The following is a 20,315-nucleotide window of genomic DNA, read 5'->3' on the forward strand; positions in this document are numbered from 1 at the left end:
TCGAGCCCCCAGCTCTCCACCTGCATGGGAGTCACTTCACAGGCAGTGAAGCAGGTCTTCAGGTGTCTATCTTTCTCTCCTATCTCTGTCTTCCCCTCCTCTCTCCATTTCTCTCTGTCCAATCTAACAATGCCTGCATTTCTTTTCTTTCTTTCTTTCCTTCTTTCTTTCTTTCTTTCTTTCTTTCTTTCTTTCTTTCTTTCTCTTTCTTTCTTTCTTTCTTTCTTTCTCTTTCTTTCTTTCTTCCTCCCTCCCTCCCTTTCTTTCTTTCTTCCTTTTCTTCCTTCTTTCTGTCTTTCTTTTTTGATTTCTATTTTTATTTGACAGAACAGGGAGAAATTGAGAAGCGAGGGGAGTTACAGGAAGAGAAGGGGCGGGTGGTGGTGCATTGGATTAAGCACAGATGGCCCAAAGTGCAAAGAACGGCATTAAGGAGCCTGGTTCTACTTCTGGCACCTATAATGAGGAGGATTCTATTTAAAATGCAGTGTAGGGGCCTGGTGGTTCCCACCTGGTAGAGTGCACATGTTACAATGCACAAGAACCTGGGTTCAAGTTCCTGACCCTCACCTGCAAGGGAAAAGCTCTATGAGTGGTGAAGTGGTGCTGCAGGTGTCTTTTCCTCTCTCCCTCTCAGTTTCCTCTAATCTTCTAGATTTCTCTGTATCTATTAATAAATAAAACTGTATACATTTTTAAAAGACAGTGTGAGAAAGAACCAAAAGAGAATTCATGGTAATAATTATAATAATTGTGGCATTAGTAACTGTGTTTTGATTTATTTAAGATTCATACTAACTGCATTTCACTAGAACCTAGAATGCTCATCATAAGATACTTCCATTTCACCATAAGTTCAAGTAGAAACATCACAAAAGAAATTAAAATTGCTCAGTTAAAATGTGATAACCACCCTGAGACATCAAAACATTAAGCCCAGAGTTCAGTCCCCGGCATTGCGTGTACATGAGTAATGTTCTGCTTCTTTCTCTTGTTGATAACTAAATAAATCTGAGGTTGAGTTGTGGAGTGACACCAGGCAGAGCATCACAATGTGCAAAGATCCAGGTTTAATAGACTGTTCTCCAACTGCAAGGGGGAGGTTTGCAAGCGGTGGAGCTGAATGTGTCTCTCTTTCTCTTGCCCTCTCTTTTTCTCCCTCTTTGTTATTTCTGTTTCTGTCAAAAAAGAAAAAGGAAATAAGCAACCATCTGGAAGAGTGGGTTACTTGTACAGGCAATGAGCCCTTACAGCAATCCATGTTGCAAAATAAATATTTATTTAAAAAAATATTTCTTTATTTATTCCCTTTTGTTGCCCTTGTTGCTTTATTGTTATATTTATTGTTGATGTTGTCATTGTTGGATAGGACAGAGAGAAATCCAGAGAGGAGGGGGAAACAGGTGGAGAGAAAGATAGAGACCTGCAGACCTGCTTCACTGCTTGTGAAACAACTCCCCTGGAGGTGGGGAGCCAGGGGCTCGAACTGGGATCCTTTCTCTGGTCCTTGCACTTTGCGCCACCTGTGCTTAACCTGTTGCCTGACTTCCCATAAATACTTTTTTAAAAATGTGATTACAGTTGTTACCCTTCTGCAGCCAGAGAAATAGCTCACAGTGGGGTGCCTGTGTTGCTATGCATGTGACCTAGGATTGAATCCTATCACCACACAGGAAATGGTATGACCCTGGAGGATGTTTCAGTGTGGTGGTGTCTCCCAACCCCCTTAACTTTATATCTGAATGAAAATGGTGGCACCAAGCAGTAAAATCAGGTAATTGTAAGGCCACTATTCTACTAAATCACCAAGGAAAAACAGAGAATAGGCTTGACTCCTAATAGCAACTGTTGGAATAGAAGGATGAGTTTGCTTCAAGGCCCTGGTCGCCACTTGCAGACAGGAAACTTCATGGGTGGTGAAAAATGCTGCAGGTCTCTCTCTCCCTCTCCTTCTCCACCTTCCCTGTCAATTTCCCTCTGTCTCTACCCGATAATAGTTAAATAGATAAATGCTTTCTAAAAAAGAAAAATGTGCTTTTGCAACTGTTTCTCCATTTTGTGTGTTCTGACTCTGAACAAATACTTCTCTCAATATTTTATACTATGAGTCACTAAATTTAACCAATGTAAAGTGGCTAAAGATGAAAGATTTTAAGTTATAAAAATTAAGTTATAAGAATACTGCAAGAGGTTATAAGCATTATGGTGAGCTCAAAAGTTTGAAGTTAGGCCCAACATCATTATAATTGAATTATGAAAATGTACTTGTTTTTTTAGTAAGGACCTTTGAAAGGATTGAAGTGTGTTTGTACTTTGTGGTCTGGTCCTTGAAAGTTTAGTGAACACATGGACAATGCCCAGAGAAAGAACTGGCCTGGTAACCGTTCTCACTTATTAATAGTGCCTAATAAATAGGAATGGGGAGGAAGAACACAAAGTGAAACATGGACTGGACACATTGTCTAGCACAAAGCAAAGGACTCTAGGGGAGGGAAGGAAGAGAGGAAGAAAAGTTTTGGGGCCTAGGACATAATGAAACTGTACTGTGTGTCAGTGACTGCTCTGTAAAGCATTAACTCCCTCAGTAAGAAAATAAACAGATCATTGCCAAACTTAAAAAAAAAAAAGTAACCTATTATACAAAAATGTGTCTTACCCCCATAAAGATCTTTTGTCCATGATCTCAGAGGGATAAAAAGAGTAGGGAAGCTTCCAATGAAAGGGATGGGATATGGCACACTGGTGGTGGGAATTGTATGAATTGTACCCCCTCTTACCCTACAGTCTTGTTGATCATTATTAAATAATAATAAGTTGAAAAATAAGAAATTTGGACTAGGTTTGGTGTATTGCACCAAAGTAAGACTCCAGTAAGGTGGGAGAGGGTTAAGGTCCTAGAATTTGATGGCAGAGGAGGACCTAGAGGGGGTTCAACTGTTATGTAGAAAACTGAGAAATGTTACGCATGTACAAACTACTGTATTTTACTGTTGACTATAAGCCATTAATCCCCCCCAATAAAGAAAAAAATGTGTCTTACTACTATTGCAGTCTTCTGCCCCTGTCACTATTATCTTAGGATGCTGCACAGGGGCAAGACAGAGACTGCAAACTTTTATGGTCTCAGGAAACTTCCCCAGGGGAACACAAAGTCTCATTATCTAGTGAAGAAAAAGAAATTTAAAGTTGGCAACTTTTCCCCACAGAACCAGCCTGACAAATTCTCTGTTTGCCAATTTAAAATGGTCTGGGTGAAAGCAGTTGAAGTCAGAACTGAATGTCAGCCCATAGAAGCTGGGGCATTATCTAATTGACTTCCCAGAGAAGATACACCACCAGCAATACAGTAAAATAGGAGATTTTTAACACATTATTCTTAACAAGAGACCGATCACTTGCAAGTGAGTGCGCAAGCGCACACACACACACACACACACAAATTAATAAGTAGAGACCTTAAATGAATCAGCTTAATATGTATGTACAGAACCTTACTTCTCCAACCCCTGAAACAAATACACACTCTGCTCAAGTGCACTTAGAATAGTCTCAAGGGTTCATCACATATTAGAATTTAAAAAGTCTTAATAAATATATGAAGATTGATCTAACCTTTATGAGATTAGAAATCAACCACAAAAGAAACTAAGGGAAATGTTAAATATCTGGATACTAAGCAACATGCTTCTAAATAAGACTTGCATTAATGAGGAAAACAAGAGATAATTATGTCTTGGAGAACCATGAACATGAAAAGAAGAGCTATCATCCTAGGATCCAGCAAGAGGGGTATTAAGAGGGCAGTTGGTAAGACAGGCCCACGTTAACATCTGAAGGGACTATAAAAGGACTAACAAACAAATACCTAAGTTAGCAGGAGTGAAACAATAAAACTCAGAGCAGAAATAAATGAAAAAGAAGCCAGAAAGACTATACAAGTGGTCAGTAAAAACTTGTTATTTGAAAGATTAAATAAAATAGTCAACCCATTAGACTCACTAAGAAAAAAAGATGATTAAAAAATGCAGTAGGTGGGTAGTTGGGTGGTAGCGCAGCGCATTAAGCGCAGGTGGTGCAAAGAGCAAGGACCGGTGTAAGGATCCAGGTTCTAGCCCCTGGCTCCCCACCTGCAGGGGATTCGCTTCACAAGCAGTGAAGCAGGTCTGCAGTTGTTTATCTTTCTCTCCCCCATCTGTCTTCTCTTCCTCAATAACAACAACGACATCAATAACAACAACAATAACTACAACAACCATAAAACAAGGGCAACAAAAGGGGGAAAAAAGCAAATTTAAATTTTTTTTTAAATGCAGTAGGTGACATTATATATAACATTTCTCACTTTACTGTGTCTTCCTTCCTTTCTTTCTCCTTTCTTTTTTTAGGAATAAGTAAAATTTCTTCTTCTTCTTCTAGCGTTTGCCCTTCTTCCGTAGCCAGTCAACAGCGTCAGGTTGAGCCTGATGTAAAGTTTCGAGACCTCCTTTGAATCTGGAGAGGTGGCAGTCGTTGACTATGTGGGTCATAGTCTGTCTGGAGCCGCAGGGGCAGTTCGGGTCGTCTCTGGCTCCCCAGCGATGGAACATAACGGCGCACCGGCCATGGCCTGTTTGATAGCGATTGAGGAGGGCCCGATCATAACGTGCTAGGTCAAAGCCGGGTTGACGCTTACACTCCTGTCATAAAAGGTCTTTGTCCTCATCCCCACCTCCTTACATGACCTCTTTAGTTCTCTCAGTCTTAGATATGGATTGACTATTTTTTTCTTTTACCTGTGTGTTCAATTCTCTATATTCAGCATATGAATGAAATTGTTCTCTAGTTGTCCTTTGCCTCCTTAGTTACTTCACTAAACATTATCTTCTCAAATTCCATCTATTTTATGCCAAAGGACACAATATTGTTTTCTTATTACTGAGTAGTACTCCATTTGTGCTCTTGGACAAATTAGATTACTGTATTTTTTTCCAAGTCTTTACCAATTCATTTATATTGGATATAAACAGTGATGACAGTGTTGTTAAGGGCTGTTAAGATAAATATAAGAGACATGTTTAAAACTGTTTTTTGTGACCTGGTGTGAATAGTTCCAACTGAAACCACTTATTTCCTCCAGGGCCCGTAAAAATCTGGTTGTTTTCTATTTTTTATAATTAATGTAAGTTCAACACTTAGTGAAGTTTTAATACAAAGAACTAGTAGGTGAGGGTCAGGTGGTGGCACACCCAGTTAAGCACACATATTATAACAAGTAAGGGTCCAGGTTCAAGTCCTCACTCTCTACTTGGGAGGAGGTTGCTTTACAAGCAGGTCTGCAATTATCTATCTTTCTCCCTCCCTCTCTATCTCCACTTCCTTCTCAAAATTCTCTCTGTCCTATACAATAAAATAGGAAAAAAAAAAAAGGCTGCCAGGAGTTGTAGATTAGTAGTACATGTACCCACCCCAGCAATAATCCTAGTGGCAATATACATATAATAGGTGAGAATAATTGGCTCAACAACCCTTTTAAAAAATGATTTCCATCTATCAAAAGTCATCAACATTTCGCCACATAGTAGGCATCTAGTAGTCATTATGAAGGCACTCTGAAAATAGTGGAACAATTCTGAGTAACTCTGGTGGTCCCAGGAAATCGTGTGGTGTTCAGTTCACAGATTTCCTCCTCAGAGAACTGAATGGGGCTTGCAGTGAGCTAGCAATATGAGTCCAAAAATTCTTGGAGCTGCCTTTCTTCTTGTTGCTCAGAATTTTGTCTTAGTGGCCTTTTGGAGTTAATTGCAGCCGCCAGGCTTTCCTGCTGGGCCAGCTGCTTTTTATGGTCAAAAGAGATAAACAGAAGCTCAATAGGAGATCTATTTCTGGGTGTTGAAAGGGCCTCTGTGCCTCCTGGCAAAAGGGAAATCTTGCAAACTCCCTCACAGAATGCCTGGATGATTTCTCAGGGCTGTCCTTCCACTGTGTGTAATTTACATAGCAGAGCAACTAAGGGACACAAGCCCTAAAATCTCTTAAAGTATGTAATCATGCCTCACTTGGAGAACCCAAATGTTATTTTGTCAAGCCAATATGTGTCAACTCAATGTGGAATTCTGGCCAGGATAAGAAGCATATAAATCTAGTGGCCACAATTTAAGCTCTCAGCTATTGTTAATTCTGTGGAGTGACTTGCCTGAGGGAAGGATCAAGGGTGCTTGTTTCCACTCATTACACACTATTTGGGGCTCCTTTAGGTACTCTAGCCACAGTGTATTTATTCTCACTGTGGTAGTGTTAAAGCAAAAGCTAACTTTATGAAAGTGTGATAGAGATTTTGCATGGCAAAAAAAAGAAAGAAAGAAAGAAAGGAGAGAAAGAAAGAAAGAAAGAAAGAAAGAAAGAAAGAAAGAAAGAAAGAAAGAAAGAAAAAGAGTCAGCCTTGCTGACACTTTGTCTTGGGGCTTCCAGCCTCTTTAACTGAGAAAGAATGTTTTTTCACTATTGTAAGTCGTCCAGCTTGTGGTACTTCGTTATGACAACCCTAGGAGGCTAATGCAAGTCCCTTGTTTGGTAGTGCTTGACAAGCCATGATGAGGTGTCCTGTGGTATGGAAAAGATGACAACCCAGCAAGAAAAGGCTGAAGATGATGGATAGGGGAAAGTGTTTCTGTAGGGCAGCAGGAGGCAGAGGAACAGCTTATGCAAACAGGCCCTGGAGCTTGTAATGGCCTGTGGGTTGAAGGAATGCTAGAAGCAAATGGTTTAAACTAACTTCAAAAATTGGTTGCACAATAACCGGGGAGGTGGCTCTGCGGGTAGGTAGTTGGATGTGAATCCCTAAAGATCTAAAGTTGAATCCCTGGTCACACCTATGTTGGAGCAGAACTCTGGTGTTTCTCTCATGCATCCTCTTTTAAGTCAATGAACTAATGAAATAGGTTGTGAAGATTCCAATTTAATTGCTGAAAGAGAATTTATAATTGGTCATTGCATTCCTTATTTTAGACTGAAACTGTACAAGTATGTAGCTATTTCAATATTGCAGAGAAAATAAGTCCAAGAATTCACAACAGGAATCCATTTGTTCTAACCCTTTGCCTAACATTATCTCCATTGGATTAATAGTATTTGAGATTGGCCTTCTCTTAGATCAAGGGTAAACTTTTTTTCCTCCAAAGACCATTTGGATATTTATAATACCATCCTTGAACTGTATTGTATTATCAACTTAAGAACGAGCACTTACTGAATTCTTAGTCCCGCCTGCGTTTGCCGTGGTTGGGATAAATGACTTCTTTCGCCTGCTGTATAGAATCCACATGCCCGATGTCTCCTACATGTTAGATACATATACATTGTATTTTTTTGTGGACAAAGAAGGGACTCATATATATGTTTACTGATAAAACTTGCTGCATAAATAAAACTATTTTTTTTAAATAAACGAATCTCCGAGAGTTAACAACTGACACTGTACTGTGTCCTTTCAGATAAACTTTTTTTTTTTTTTGTGAGAACAACACTACTTCAGGTGTTTTTACTCCCTATTTCCTCATGTTCCTTTTTAAAATATGCAAATGTAGCTAGCAAGATCACTTACTTGGGATAATGCCTGCTTTGCCGTGCTCATAACTAAAGTTCCAGTAAGGTCCCTATCTTAAAGGGGAAATTGAAGTGTCATTCTCATTCTCTTGCTGTTTTTTCTCCCTCTCCCCTCTTTTGGTTATCACCAAAAGCTTCAGTGTCCTAGTCTGTTTTCCTATAGGGAGAGTCAGAAAAAGATGCCATGGCACTGATTTCCACTTGTGTGGTAGGGGGCAGATTTGAACATGGGTTGTGGGCACAACAAAGCAGGTACACTATCCAGATGTGCTATTTTGCAACCCCCTAATTTATTTTTGCTGTTATGTTGGTGTTAGAAGTTATGGATGGGGAGGAGAGCTTTGAAATTTCAAGAAGGCATCTCTACCTCTTTGTGAGTGTGTTGTGTCTGTTTTGAGATAGAATTTCCAAGGGAAGGAATTTCTTACTAGCAGGCAAGAGCTCCGAGCTTAAAATAAGCCTTTAAAATATTTTTTATTTACTGGATAGAAACAGAGGGGAATCAGGAGGGAAAGGTAAGAGATACACCTGTAGCACTGCTTCACTGCTCATGAAGTTTTCCCTGTACAGGTAGGTACCAAGGTCTTGAACCTCTGCCCTTGAGCATGGTAACGTGCACCACCCAGCCCCCTAAATTAAACCTCTAATATGTGGCTTTAAAAAAATCACCGGGGAGTCAGTTGGTAGCGCAGCGGGTTAAGCGCAGGTGGTGCAAAGCACAAGGACCGGCATAAGGATCCTGGTTCGAGCCCCCTGCTCCCCACCTGCAGGGGAGTCGCTTCACAGGTGGTGAAGCATGTCTGCAGGTGTCTGTCTTTCTCTCCCCCTCTCTTGTCTTCCCCTCCTCTCTCCATTTCTCTCTGTCCTATCCAACAGTGACATCAATAACAGCAGTAATAATAACTAAACAATAAACAACAAGGGCAACAAAAGGGAATAAATATTTTTTAAAAAATCACCGAACTTTTCTTGTTCTTCATTTACTTTTTCAACTTTGAAAATTGAAGATGTAATGGTGACAAGTGATGGTTATAAGAATTATGTAAGACTATATGTGAATATATATGTGACTAACCATATAGTATATACCCTTCAAATTTTAGGCAGAGACTGAGAAAATGCAAAGAATAACATACTTTCTTATACTTGAAATATGGATTAACACCATTTCTACCACTAAAGATTTGTGTCCCTACCCCCATCCCCCTACAAAAGGCCAGAAAATCTACCTCTCTCCTCCCGAGTCTTTTACATTGGTGCAATATTCCAAATGGAGTCCACATTCTGTTTTGTGTTTCTCTTTATATTCTTTGTCAACTTCTGTTTATGGCTAGGAAAAGAAAAGTTATATGTGGGAGTCAGGCTATAGCGCAGCAGGTTAAGTGCACATGGCGCAAAGCTCAAGGGCCAGCATAAGGATCCTGGTTTGAGTCCCCTGCTCCCCACCTGCCCAGGAATTGTTTCACAAGCGGTGAAGCAGGTCTGCAGGTGTCTATCTTTCTCTCCCCCTCTCTGTCTTTCTCTCCTTTCTCCATTTCCCTCTATCCCATCCAACAACAATGACAATAACTACAACAATAAAATAACAAGGAAAACAAAAGGGAATGAATAATTTTTTTAAAAAAAGTTATAAGAAGTGTACATCTTGTTTTAGACTCTTGGTTTTACCCCTCCCCCCTAACTCTCTCTCTCTCTCTCTCTCTCTCTCTCCAGTCGAGGATTCTATGGCTAGAGAATAATTACCACATTAGGTTAAACTCACTTCAGTTTGACCACAGTTCTTGCTTCTTTGTTATATAATGCTGGGCCCAGTCTTCATAGTTTTGCGTTTTTTTTTTTTCCAAAAAGCATTCCACAACATCATGACACAATCCACCTGATGAAAGCATACACTTGAATTTGTATATTCCTGCTTCTCCATTTTTAGAACCTAGTACAGGAATGAGTTCTGTAACACCAAATTTACTTACACACTTGCAATTTTGGCACTGTCAAATTTTATCTCTTAATATTTGAAAATTCCAAATCTAATGGAAAAAAAGACAAGAATCTTCTCATTTAAAATTTTTATTAGGCATTGCTAGATGATGTTGCACCATGGAATGCACACATCATGCAGGTAAACAGCACTCCACAGTAATCGATACAAAAGGTCATACAGTGACAACCAACATAGTTGATTATCATGATAGTTTTCATCCAAGTCAAGAGAACACTGTTATAATGTTCCATGAGATATCATCACATAGTCACATGAACTTTCCAACTTAAATCAACTAACCAACCAAAAACAGTGAAAAATGAAGAAAGAGAAAGGAAAAGGAAGATAGGGAAGAAGGAAAGAAGGGAGAGAAAATAAAATAAAAAAGAAACCCAACTACAACAAAAGGGCATAGGGATATTAGACCCCCAAAATATTACATGGCATCTATCTTTTGAATTAATCGCCCCTAAAATTTATGCGCTCTGACACTTAGGTTACTTTTACTGCCAGCAGCAAGTGCAACTATATTCACTAAGAAGGAGCAGTTCACTGACACATATTCACTGAAAATTCTTGAGGTAATAGATTTCACTGCTTAAAAAAAAAAGTCTGTTAATTTCAAGGTCCTGTCCAGCAGGACATTCTCTATTGGCAGGATAATTCATTCACTTTTTTCTGTCAAATATTTACACACAATTGCATATACAACCTGTATCTTTTCTTTCCTAAGCATATACTTTAATTATTCAACATACATTCATCAGGAAAAGCTGAATTATAAACTACAGTAGAATAAAAGAAAACAGCAAAACCAGCTTTTTGGAAAAAGCTAAAAGAAAAAAAAGAGGTACGAACCAAGAAGAGCAAAATAATATATAGCACAAAATAGTCTGATGTCAGTAAAGTCCACTGTGAATGAAAAAAATATATATAGATAGCAAACACATGGCACTTCAGCATTTGTATGGAAGTAGATTACAGTTAAAATATTATCAAGGATGAGTTTTAAAAATTGGTTAAATTCCTGACTCTTACAGTTATTTTAATTTTTAACCTTTTTATTTTTTGTAAAGTAATTTTGTCCTTATTGATGATATCAATAAAAACAGATAGTCATTCCAATTCTAGTAAAACAGAAAACAGGAATTTTTTCCCCTGTAGTCTCAAAGGTCATTTCTATCATGATGGTTTCAATTTCCGGCATTTAAGGAATTTTCTACTTTACTAAAATATGAGCAATGGGTTGAAGCATAATATATTGGCCACTCTGCTGTTCTAAAGGTTACACCGGGTTAAGGTAGAAAATGAAGTCTACAAACATTCCTAAACATACTGTCTTATCAGCGCTTTAAAAAGAGGAACAAAGGAACACTCACAAAAAAATATGGCTCTCTAGATAAGAAATAAAAGTCAATCAACTAAAAAATAAGGCACTAATAACATATAAATGTTATATACTGTCATCACACGAAGCACCATATGGAAGATTAAAGAAACTATACATTAGTGCTATTGGAAAAAGGGGATAATCCAGTTTCCTTGGCTTGTATTCACCAACTTCTTTCTTTCAGTAATTAATGTCTAAACACTAAAACAGCAGGATAATTAAATGCTTCCAAAAAGCACAATTCGAGAAATCAATAGCATAAAATGATTTAACAATATAAAAGATGAAAGTCCTGAATAAACTTTACTTTATAGTTTTTATTAACATATGAAGTTTTCTTTCCAATTTTAAGGAAAAATTTATAAGTATATTGTCTGTTTTGTTATTTTATTTTTACTGCCTCTTAAAAATGGTTTTTGTCACCATGAATACTAAAGTTTTTCATGACTAATGAAGTGTAAGTATAAAAAGATAAAAATAGAATTACATAAATATTTTCCAGTATCACTAAAAAAGTACATAATTTCAACTATGCTCATATGAACCATGGAAATAATTCTTATTATTTTTTGGAAAATGGCTACAAATTGTACAGATAAATAAAAGTACATGTTATAGCAAAGAAATGGACAAGATCTGTTACTAAATAATAGTGAAAAGTCATTCATCTTAAAATTAAGACATGTCTTCTCCTGTGCTATTGCTCATGACAATATAATTAAAATGGGCTGCATTGTGATAATTCAAATAGATGACAATTACTCCTTAGAGCTGCAATTTCCAAATATACAGTAATGACAGATTATACAACATTTCTCCTTATGTTTACTTTCTTTGTGAAAATGGGAAGTTTAATTGCATTACCAGTTTGTAATATATATATGTAATTGCTTCATGAAATCTCTTAATTTTGTTTAAAATAGAAACAGAATAAGTAATTGCTGTTGCTTAATAGAAATACGTTAACATTTTAATGCCACTCTTTGTGTTCCTTCTTTTCAAACCTGTTTCTGTGATCTATCAGAATGTATGATTCGGTAACTGCTTTCATAGGTAATAAGATCGCCAATTAATTTTCTTATTAAAATGTGTAGCAGATCATCCTTATCAAGGTAAATATAAGGTTGGTCTAATTTTTTCAGTACTATCTATGTAACTTTAATTGTGATGAAAATGATAAAATAATACATTTCAGCTATAGCCATATGGAACTTTAAAAAAGCTTTAAAAAAGTTTTTAGAACCCCCCCTTTTTTTTTAGAAATAGGGTTTAGCCAGCTGATAAAAACTATGACACTTGATGTAGAATTTTTATAAAGAAACATAAAACACATTAGTTTTCTATAAATTAAACAATTTTGATATATTGCAAATATTTAAATAGAATTTACTTGAAAGATACTTCAGAGAAGTAGTACCTTAATAAAATATTATTTTTGAGAATTTGACTGGATTATTGAGACTATTTCCCCTGGTGGGGCAAGAGTTAAACACTAGACAGTTATGCATGGAACAAATAACTTACCAACTACAAAGAATCTGAAATGACATTATTTTAGAAATTTCTGGGATTCCTTCCTATCTGAATGTTTGTTTCTTGAATTTTCCCAAATCCTGTACTGAATTTATACTAAGTATATCTTGAATGTGGTTATATATGTTATATTAATGGAAAAGTAGAACATCTGCAAATGATCAACTGTTTCTCTAGAATGGGTCTAACCAGTTATTCAGAGTGATATACTTTGGGTAATCAAAAAGTCTAGTAGACTTTGTAATAAATTATGAATCCATGGTTGAATTTTATATTGAAAAACTGTATCAATGTAGACCCAATTCCAAGCTATAGCTTTTTTTTTTTTTTTTGGTTTGTTTGTTTGTTTACTTAAAGGAAGCTCACAAGCCATTTGGGTATTTTTGACAAAACATGAACAAATTAGAATCAGGCTGAATAAGGTTAGGATAAATGTCCACACATGCGCTTTGTACATCTAATATGCAAATACAATATTGACTTTACAGTATTCAGGAAGCAATTTCTGGGCTTTCTGATCCAACTAAACATCTTCTGATTCATTTGACGTCTTGACAAGAGGTCTGGGCAGGGCCATTATTCAATTGCTACCAAGATGTGGAATAGTGTCCAAGTATTCTTGATACAATTTAATTTACAAATAAACCAAAATAAATCATGTTCACCACCAGAGCCAAATATTGGTGTCATTTCAGTATTTAAACTTTATGTCCTTAGAATCAAAAGAAGTTAATGGTAAGGCAAAACTGATCCCAAATTTGGCCAAGATGAAAATGGACTACAGAGATAAACAGGAAATCTTAAAGGAATAGGAACTTGGTGTTGAAGTGACTGCCACTTCACAAGTTTGGGAGAAAGTCACTTAATATTAATGATGGGGTGGGAGAAATTGCAAAATGGTTATATGAATAGACTCTCATGCCTAAAGTTCTGAGATCCCAGGCCAATCCCCTGCACCACAAAGAGCCAGAGCTGAACAGTGCTCTGGTAAACAAACAAAATAACCTAATAATAATAATGATAATAGAACACAGTGATTAAAATGTGGGTTAGACCTAAAAAACAAAAGAGGTTGTTTTCATTGCTAATAAGCCTGCATAATCCATATGATGTAAAATTAAATACACCAAATTACACCCAATATAGTATCTTTTATAAGCTAAAAAAGTGTGGCAATCTTTTATGTATGTTTTTAAAAACAATTTATTGCCTTTTAAGTCTATATTTTTATTCTTAAAACAGTCACTTCTTTACCCCCAAAGAATATACTTTACAATGTGCATAAATACATCTTCTAAAATTAGCACTGTGCATAGGGGTCATATGACCAAAAGCTTCCACTAACACTATAAGAAGATAGGTATAAGTTGTAGGTATTTGTGACTCTCTGCTTTCTGCATGAGTAGAGAGTCAAATACAGCTGAGACAACAGTTATGTACAATAAAAACTCCACATAATACTTGACTAAATGAATAATAGTTCTATTCTTAAAATTAAGGAGACAAAGGAGTTCCACTGAATCTCATTTAATGGTTTGTCACATTAGTTTTATCCAAAAGATAATTTCTTGTCATTTTGAATACTTTCAAAAGTGTTAAACTCTGATGGTTTCCAAAACCATGTCTTAATGTTTGTGAAAATGATTTGTTTTATTAAAGTTAATAATTGTTGATATACATATTACAAGTGGGATTATCAACCTTATTTTCCATAGCAGGAAGAACTGTTACAGTTAAATCACAATCATTTGAAAAACAAGTAAGTAAACAAAAACCTTCAAATTGGTTATTGGTGATAATACTGTACTTAACTATACTTCTAGCTAGTTGAATTTCTTTTATTGATCTTATGAAACATAAAAGTGCAATTATTATTATGCAGTAAAAATATCTTACAGTAGAAATATCTTAAGCAAACTTTCCTACACGGTTAATAGGTAATTTTTTTTTAACTACTTGCTCTGTCTGAATTCCTGGTAACAATTTCTAGTATTACAATAACTTGGGTCCTTTGTATTTAAAGAGGTGACATGTATCACATAGCACTGTGATTTCTACTGTCTCCATCAAAATATGTGTTTCAGTTTGTTTAACTCTGTCAACTTACTAAAATGGCACAAGTACTCTAAAGTGCATTATTAAATAGTAAGGCTATATTTGTAATGGTATGAACACAAAACAGAAGTTGATCACTGAAGATTACTTTTAATAGTTGGGATATGTTTCAGCCACAAATATGAAAAAAAAAAGCCTACAATCTAATGTGAAGGTTCACATTAAGGCATATGTGCAATTTGCTTGTAAGGATTAAATCTAAACTGAATTTTGGCATAAATTTACTTATTTTTTGTACTTAATGAAGTATAGTTTTGAAAAGTAATTCTGAGGTTAACAGGCAGTTTGGATCATCTGCTGTTAAAAATAATTGCGTTTGTGTAATGAAGGAAAAGCTGGATGAATCTCTTGGATCCAAAGGCAAAGGCCAAGAAGGTCGAACAATGCTTTTGCAGATGCCAGAGTGAGGTTTCTTTCTTTTTTCATCTCTCCTATCTCTCATCATCTTTTCTCTCAGTGAAGAGTTGAAGTACCAACAACTTTGAGGAAAGAGAAGGAGGGTGCTCCCACAATGATCCAGGGTCCATACTCCCAGAGGGATAAAGAATAGGGAAGCTAAAAAGGAAGGGGACTGGACATGGAGCTCTGGGAGTGGACATTATGTGGAAATATAACCCTCTTATCCTATAGTCCTGCCAATATTTCCATTTTACAAATAAAATTTTTAAAAAAGGAGGGTGCCTAGGGATTTTAAGAGATTCCAGGGGTTCACAGGTATTTTGGGGGAGCCCTGGGCTATACATTTGTTTGGGTGGCTGGGTTGAAAGATAAAGGCTTATCTGGAGTCTTGGGACTCATAATACGGTAAATGGCACAGATCAGGAATTTCCTGATATGCATCACTGAATCCTGATACTGCAACAAAAAAAGTACAATGAAAGGGCTCAGGTTGTAAGCTGACTTGTGTGCAATTATCTTTGTTTTCCAGTATGTTCTATCTTTAGGATACAACAGCACCTATCAGGAAATTAAGGTAATGGCAACAAGATGTTGCTGGTAATAAAAGGTTTGATCTCTTTCTTTCTTCCTTTTTTTTTTTTTTAAAAAAAAAAAATCCACATAGAAAAGTTCCTAGGGAACTGCTGGGATTCATTGTAAAAAGAATGTTTCACATTATTACTAAAATTTTAAGTGCCCCAACAAACCTTACATATGGTCTAATTCAATTTTGTATGGCTAATTGTCGTCACTCATAATTGCCAACATATTTTTATAATGACACAATAAAGTTCTTTTGTGGAGCAACATGCATGAACATGGAAAGTATTTTTAAAAATATGATACATCATCAATTTGGCTACATTTAAATTCCTTAAGTTTCAAAACTAAATAATCTAAACATCAATGCATCTATGTTGCATGTCTTATAGTAATCTCATTTTATTATTAGAATGGGTTGAAATTTGTATAACTTTGAGGCACATATTTGGCTAATGCAATAGGACTAAAAACTGTCTTTTAAAAATGTGTTCCTTTTCTTTAAAATATGTAATATTTCTTTTCTCCCCCCCAAAAGGGTTTTCAAATACATTGTCTCTGTCCCCTTGTTTACTGAAAAAGCATATAAGTATCTTTTAAAAATCAATGCAAATAACTTATAGAAATGGTTACAAAATGACAAGATATATATATATATATATATATTTATGTATGTATACACACATATGTATGTGTATTCTTCATTGATATTTTGTAATAGAGAAATGAAAACCATTTTGATGTCTCTTCAATAAGGGATTAATGAAACAAATTATAGTCCAGCAATAGACTATATCTATAAAAGAATGAGGTAATTATACTAAAACTCGTATGGAAAGGTATCTACCTTATCTAACATTAGAAAAGTCACAGGACAGTATGAATGTTATCCTATTTGTATAAACACAAACAGATAGACATACTTATGTGTATACAACTTCTGAACTTGTAGACAGTGTCTAGAAGGACACATACCAAACCTTAAACAGTGGTCACCCCTAGAAAATAAGAGGCAGAATAGGAAAAGGAAATTGTATTTCATAATTCATATAGTCTGATTTTAAGGCTTATATATTAAATTTATAATAAAAACATGTAAAAATGACACATCTTAGATAGAAAGTTCTTTATATTGTGTGCACATTTCTTTTTCTAAAGTAGTTTTAGAATCTGTGCCAAAGTTGTTACTCTTGTTTTTACCTTGAATATTGGCACTAACAGATAAATAACCTTTTAATTTTCTCTTTTTATGATCATGATGACACAATAAAATATTCACAAATAATTACTGTGTATTACTGGCAGGGAAAAGCTTCCTGTATACCAGTTTTCAAAGAGAAAATGCATTAAGTTAAGAAATTATGCAATAGAAAAACCAAAATCCTGCAAATTATCTCAAGCACTGTTGAACTAGCTTTCACTGACAACAGACACCACTTTGTAACTGGAAAATTGGAACATCTTCAAATAATATAAAAATATCTCAAAAAGATAAGTTATTCAAAGAACAGAATAAAAATCCCTGAGTAGGCCAAAGACACGAGAAACAATAACCTAAGAAAATAGATTCTCTCATACCAGAGAATATATTTAGCCAGCTTGCATATATGTATGTGGCATATGTATCCATATGCAGCTAGGGAAGTATTTGTGTGTATATATATATATATATGTATGTATACATACACACATACATATATATCATATATAAGCATACCCACTAGATTTAGAAGTCATCATACTTATGTACTGCCAAACTAATGCTAAAGTCAGAAAAAGACAAATCTATCATATGTGAACATGTTCATAACGAAATTTATGTGTTTAGGCTCAAAAGTTTTCTTTCAGTTTTAGAACTATAGCACTCAGAATAGGCATTCAGTAAATGCTTATTGAATGGATAAATGAGTAAGTGGATAGATGAACTTGTGAAACTAAAGAATAACTTTTTCTTGTATTATATACACATCTTAAACGTTATTCTAGAGTTATTAAGGGTAACAGCTTTGAGTGTAATTTAGAAAGACTGGAAGTGTACTAGTAAGTTATCTGTGGAAGTAAACTCTGTTATTGTGACCTTTTTATGTCTCAAAGAAATGATAAAAGTTCTTACACTAGAGTCCATTACAGACAAAATATCCATGTTAATGCGTGTTTTATCACAATCAGTTTCAAGTCTGACAAGGTTGCAGACAAATGCTACACTTAGGGGTGATAGCTAATTTTACGGATCTGGAAACAACAGAAAATTTAAGTTTCTTGGGGGGAGGTGTCTTTATTTCCTTCTGCTGAACTGGTTTTTTTTTTAATGGGAAAAAAAAAGAGAAACATAGTTTAGATACTTGTCCTTCTCTTATCTTAAAGACCTCTCAGTTTGGTAAAAATCTCTTGAAAATATTTCCACCACTTTTTGTTTCTTTCTCCATAAAGCACTCTATGTTTTAGATAAACCCTCGAACATAAAATGGTTTCACATACACCTCTGTAAGAAGATGTCAACACATTATTTATGAATTTGAGCAAGCATAAAATGGTTTCACATACCCTTCTGTAAGAAGATGACAACACATTATTTATCAATTTGAGCAGTAAATATAAGAAGAAGCACTCACAGGAATATCTGTTTTATGAGAAATACGAGAGAGAGACCAAAAGGTGAGGTACTGAGTAATATCACACTTTGACCTAGAGCAGAGTTCTCTGTAGTAAGTTGGTTTTAAAAAAGAGCAGAATAGAAGTGGTTTAAAAGGTTCAGGTAAAAATTTTAAGGTGATTATTACTGCCTGCAGGATTTATTTATATAGTGAAGCATGTGTAAAAGAATATAAGAAATATGGAAAGATTTAACAGTAAGTCTTGAGAATTTCTTAAAAGCAGATTTTCAGTTTTGTCAGTTACAATGGTTGATTCTTTAAGTGACAATGAAACTATCTCTGTGAGTGTAAGAAAGAGAGGAAGAGAAAGAGGAGTACAAAGGGTAAACAGCTAACAAGCCTATTGTCTACACTGATTTTAACTCAATACATTACTAAATTATGCACACAAAGGAACCATCATTTTTATATATGTCCATGAAAATGTGGGAAAATAATGTAGAGGCATGGAACTTGACAACAAGTACTTGGGCCTAACTTTAATACAGATATTAATATACACACATCACACTCCATACACATACACAATTCAGTAACTCGTAGTTTTTCTCATTAATTTAGTTTCACTTGTGCCCATTTGGGCATTTTTAACAATTATAGTATCTGAAAGATGAAGGAATCACACTGCTTGGGCCACAGATGAAAACAGGTGCATATGGTAAGCCTTTATCTTCTGAAAAGTGGCTTTGCTTGTTGGTACAGGTGGAACTTGAGCTATTTAATCCAATTTTCAGAAGATGGTCTGGAGGGAGGTTCAGGAACAAAGACAGTCCAAGTAGTGCACAAGAGAGACATGCTCAGACAATTCTGAGGGTAATTGGTTCTTAATGAAAGTACGTTTTCAAAGAACCATTAAGGTCAGAATAATGATACAGATGTTCATAGTTTATCAAAGTGACCATTTTTTAAAAGCAGCAAACTGAATAGGTAAGGACAGGATACCATGTTGGGAGTGCACCGGAGCTAGAGGCATTGTGGTCTGTAGAGAACCATAAGGAGACGAGATGGCATTAAGATCCTCTCAGTATTTTTCAAGACTTGATTCTCAGGTGAGTGTACCATTCTGTGTATCTCCTACTTGCACAAGCTCAGTTGTTTGCATTTCACCAGTGCATACCTGTCCGTGATCGTTTTCTTTGTTTTTTACAAAGGCAATATATGGGGAATACAAACAAACCTGGGGATTAGAAAAAAGATGAAAACTAATTAGGAATAGAAACATTTAGGTTTCTCTATTTGAAAATATCTTATTTTATAAACTATTTATAAATAATCATTGTGACCTAGCAAATGAATAAAGAGAGAAAGGCAATTTTACATGAAATATATTTACTTATACATTTCATGCTTTATTATTTTTCATGAGCTCTTCCTACTTTTAACAGCTTCAGTGACACCAGTTCCAATATGGAATAACGTTTCCTAGCAAAATATCAAAATTTAGGCTCACATCACTCTTTACTACTTCATGTCATTTAATGAAAATGAGCTATGGAGCAAAATGTGAGATCTGATTCTCAATTCTCCTGCTTCTAAGATGCAAGTAAGCCTCAGTTCTTTGAACTGTAAAATGCAGATAATAATGGTATCTCCTTCACTAAGTCTGACTCAGAGCCATGGAGGTGTTCATATACTTAAAAAGTGTCATACAGGGGCCGAGTGGTAGTGTAGTGCATGTAGTGCAAAGCACAAGGACTGGCTTAAGAATCCCAGTTCAAGCTCCCAGCTCCCCACCTGTAGGGGGGTCGCCTCACAAGTGGTGAAGCAGGTCTGCTGGTGTCTATCTTTCTCTCCCCTTCTCTGTCTTCCCTTGCTCTCTCCATTTCTCTCTGTCCTATCTAACAATGACATCAATAGTAATAACAACAACAATAAACAACAAGGGCAACAAAAGGGGAAAAAATAGCCTCCAGGAGCAGTGGATTCATAGTGCAGGCACTGAGCCCCAGCAATAACCCTGGAGGCAAAAAAAAAAAAGTGTAATACAAGCATGCCCAATATTCAGTACACTCCTCTGAATCTGTATAACACGTGCTGATTGACTATCTGAAGCAAACTATATTTCTATTTAATAAATGACTCA

General features: G+C 35.7%; 2 protein-coding genes across 3 annotated transcripts in view; one reads left to right on the forward strand and one right to left on the reverse strand.

Annotated features, from left to right (window-relative positions):
* Positions 1-20,315, forward strand: part of HDDC2 (HD domain containing 2) — a 605,961-nt gene that overhangs the window by 150,422 nt on the left and 435,224 nt on the right. The window lies entirely within an intron of this gene.
* The window catches only part of RNF217 (ring finger protein 217), a 130,479-nt gene continuing 119,796 nt past the window's right edge, over positions 9,633-20,315 (reverse strand). For both annotated transcript variants that reach the window (XM_060190508.1, XM_007536109.3), the window contains one exon: positions 9,633-19,409. Coding sequence is in view for 1 of the 2 variants with exons in the window: in XM_007536109.3 (XP_007536171.1) it covers positions 19,336-19,409 (74 nt within the window). In the remaining variant the exon portion in view is untranslated. The remainder of the gene's footprint in view (positions 19,410-20,315) is intronic.

This window comes from Erinaceus europaeus, chromosome 4, assembly GCF_950295315.1.
Source record: "Erinaceus europaeus chromosome 4, mEriEur2.1, whole genome shotgun sequence".
NCBI lineage: Eukaryota > Metazoa > Chordata > Mammalia > Eulipotyphla > Erinaceidae > Erinaceus > Erinaceus europaeus.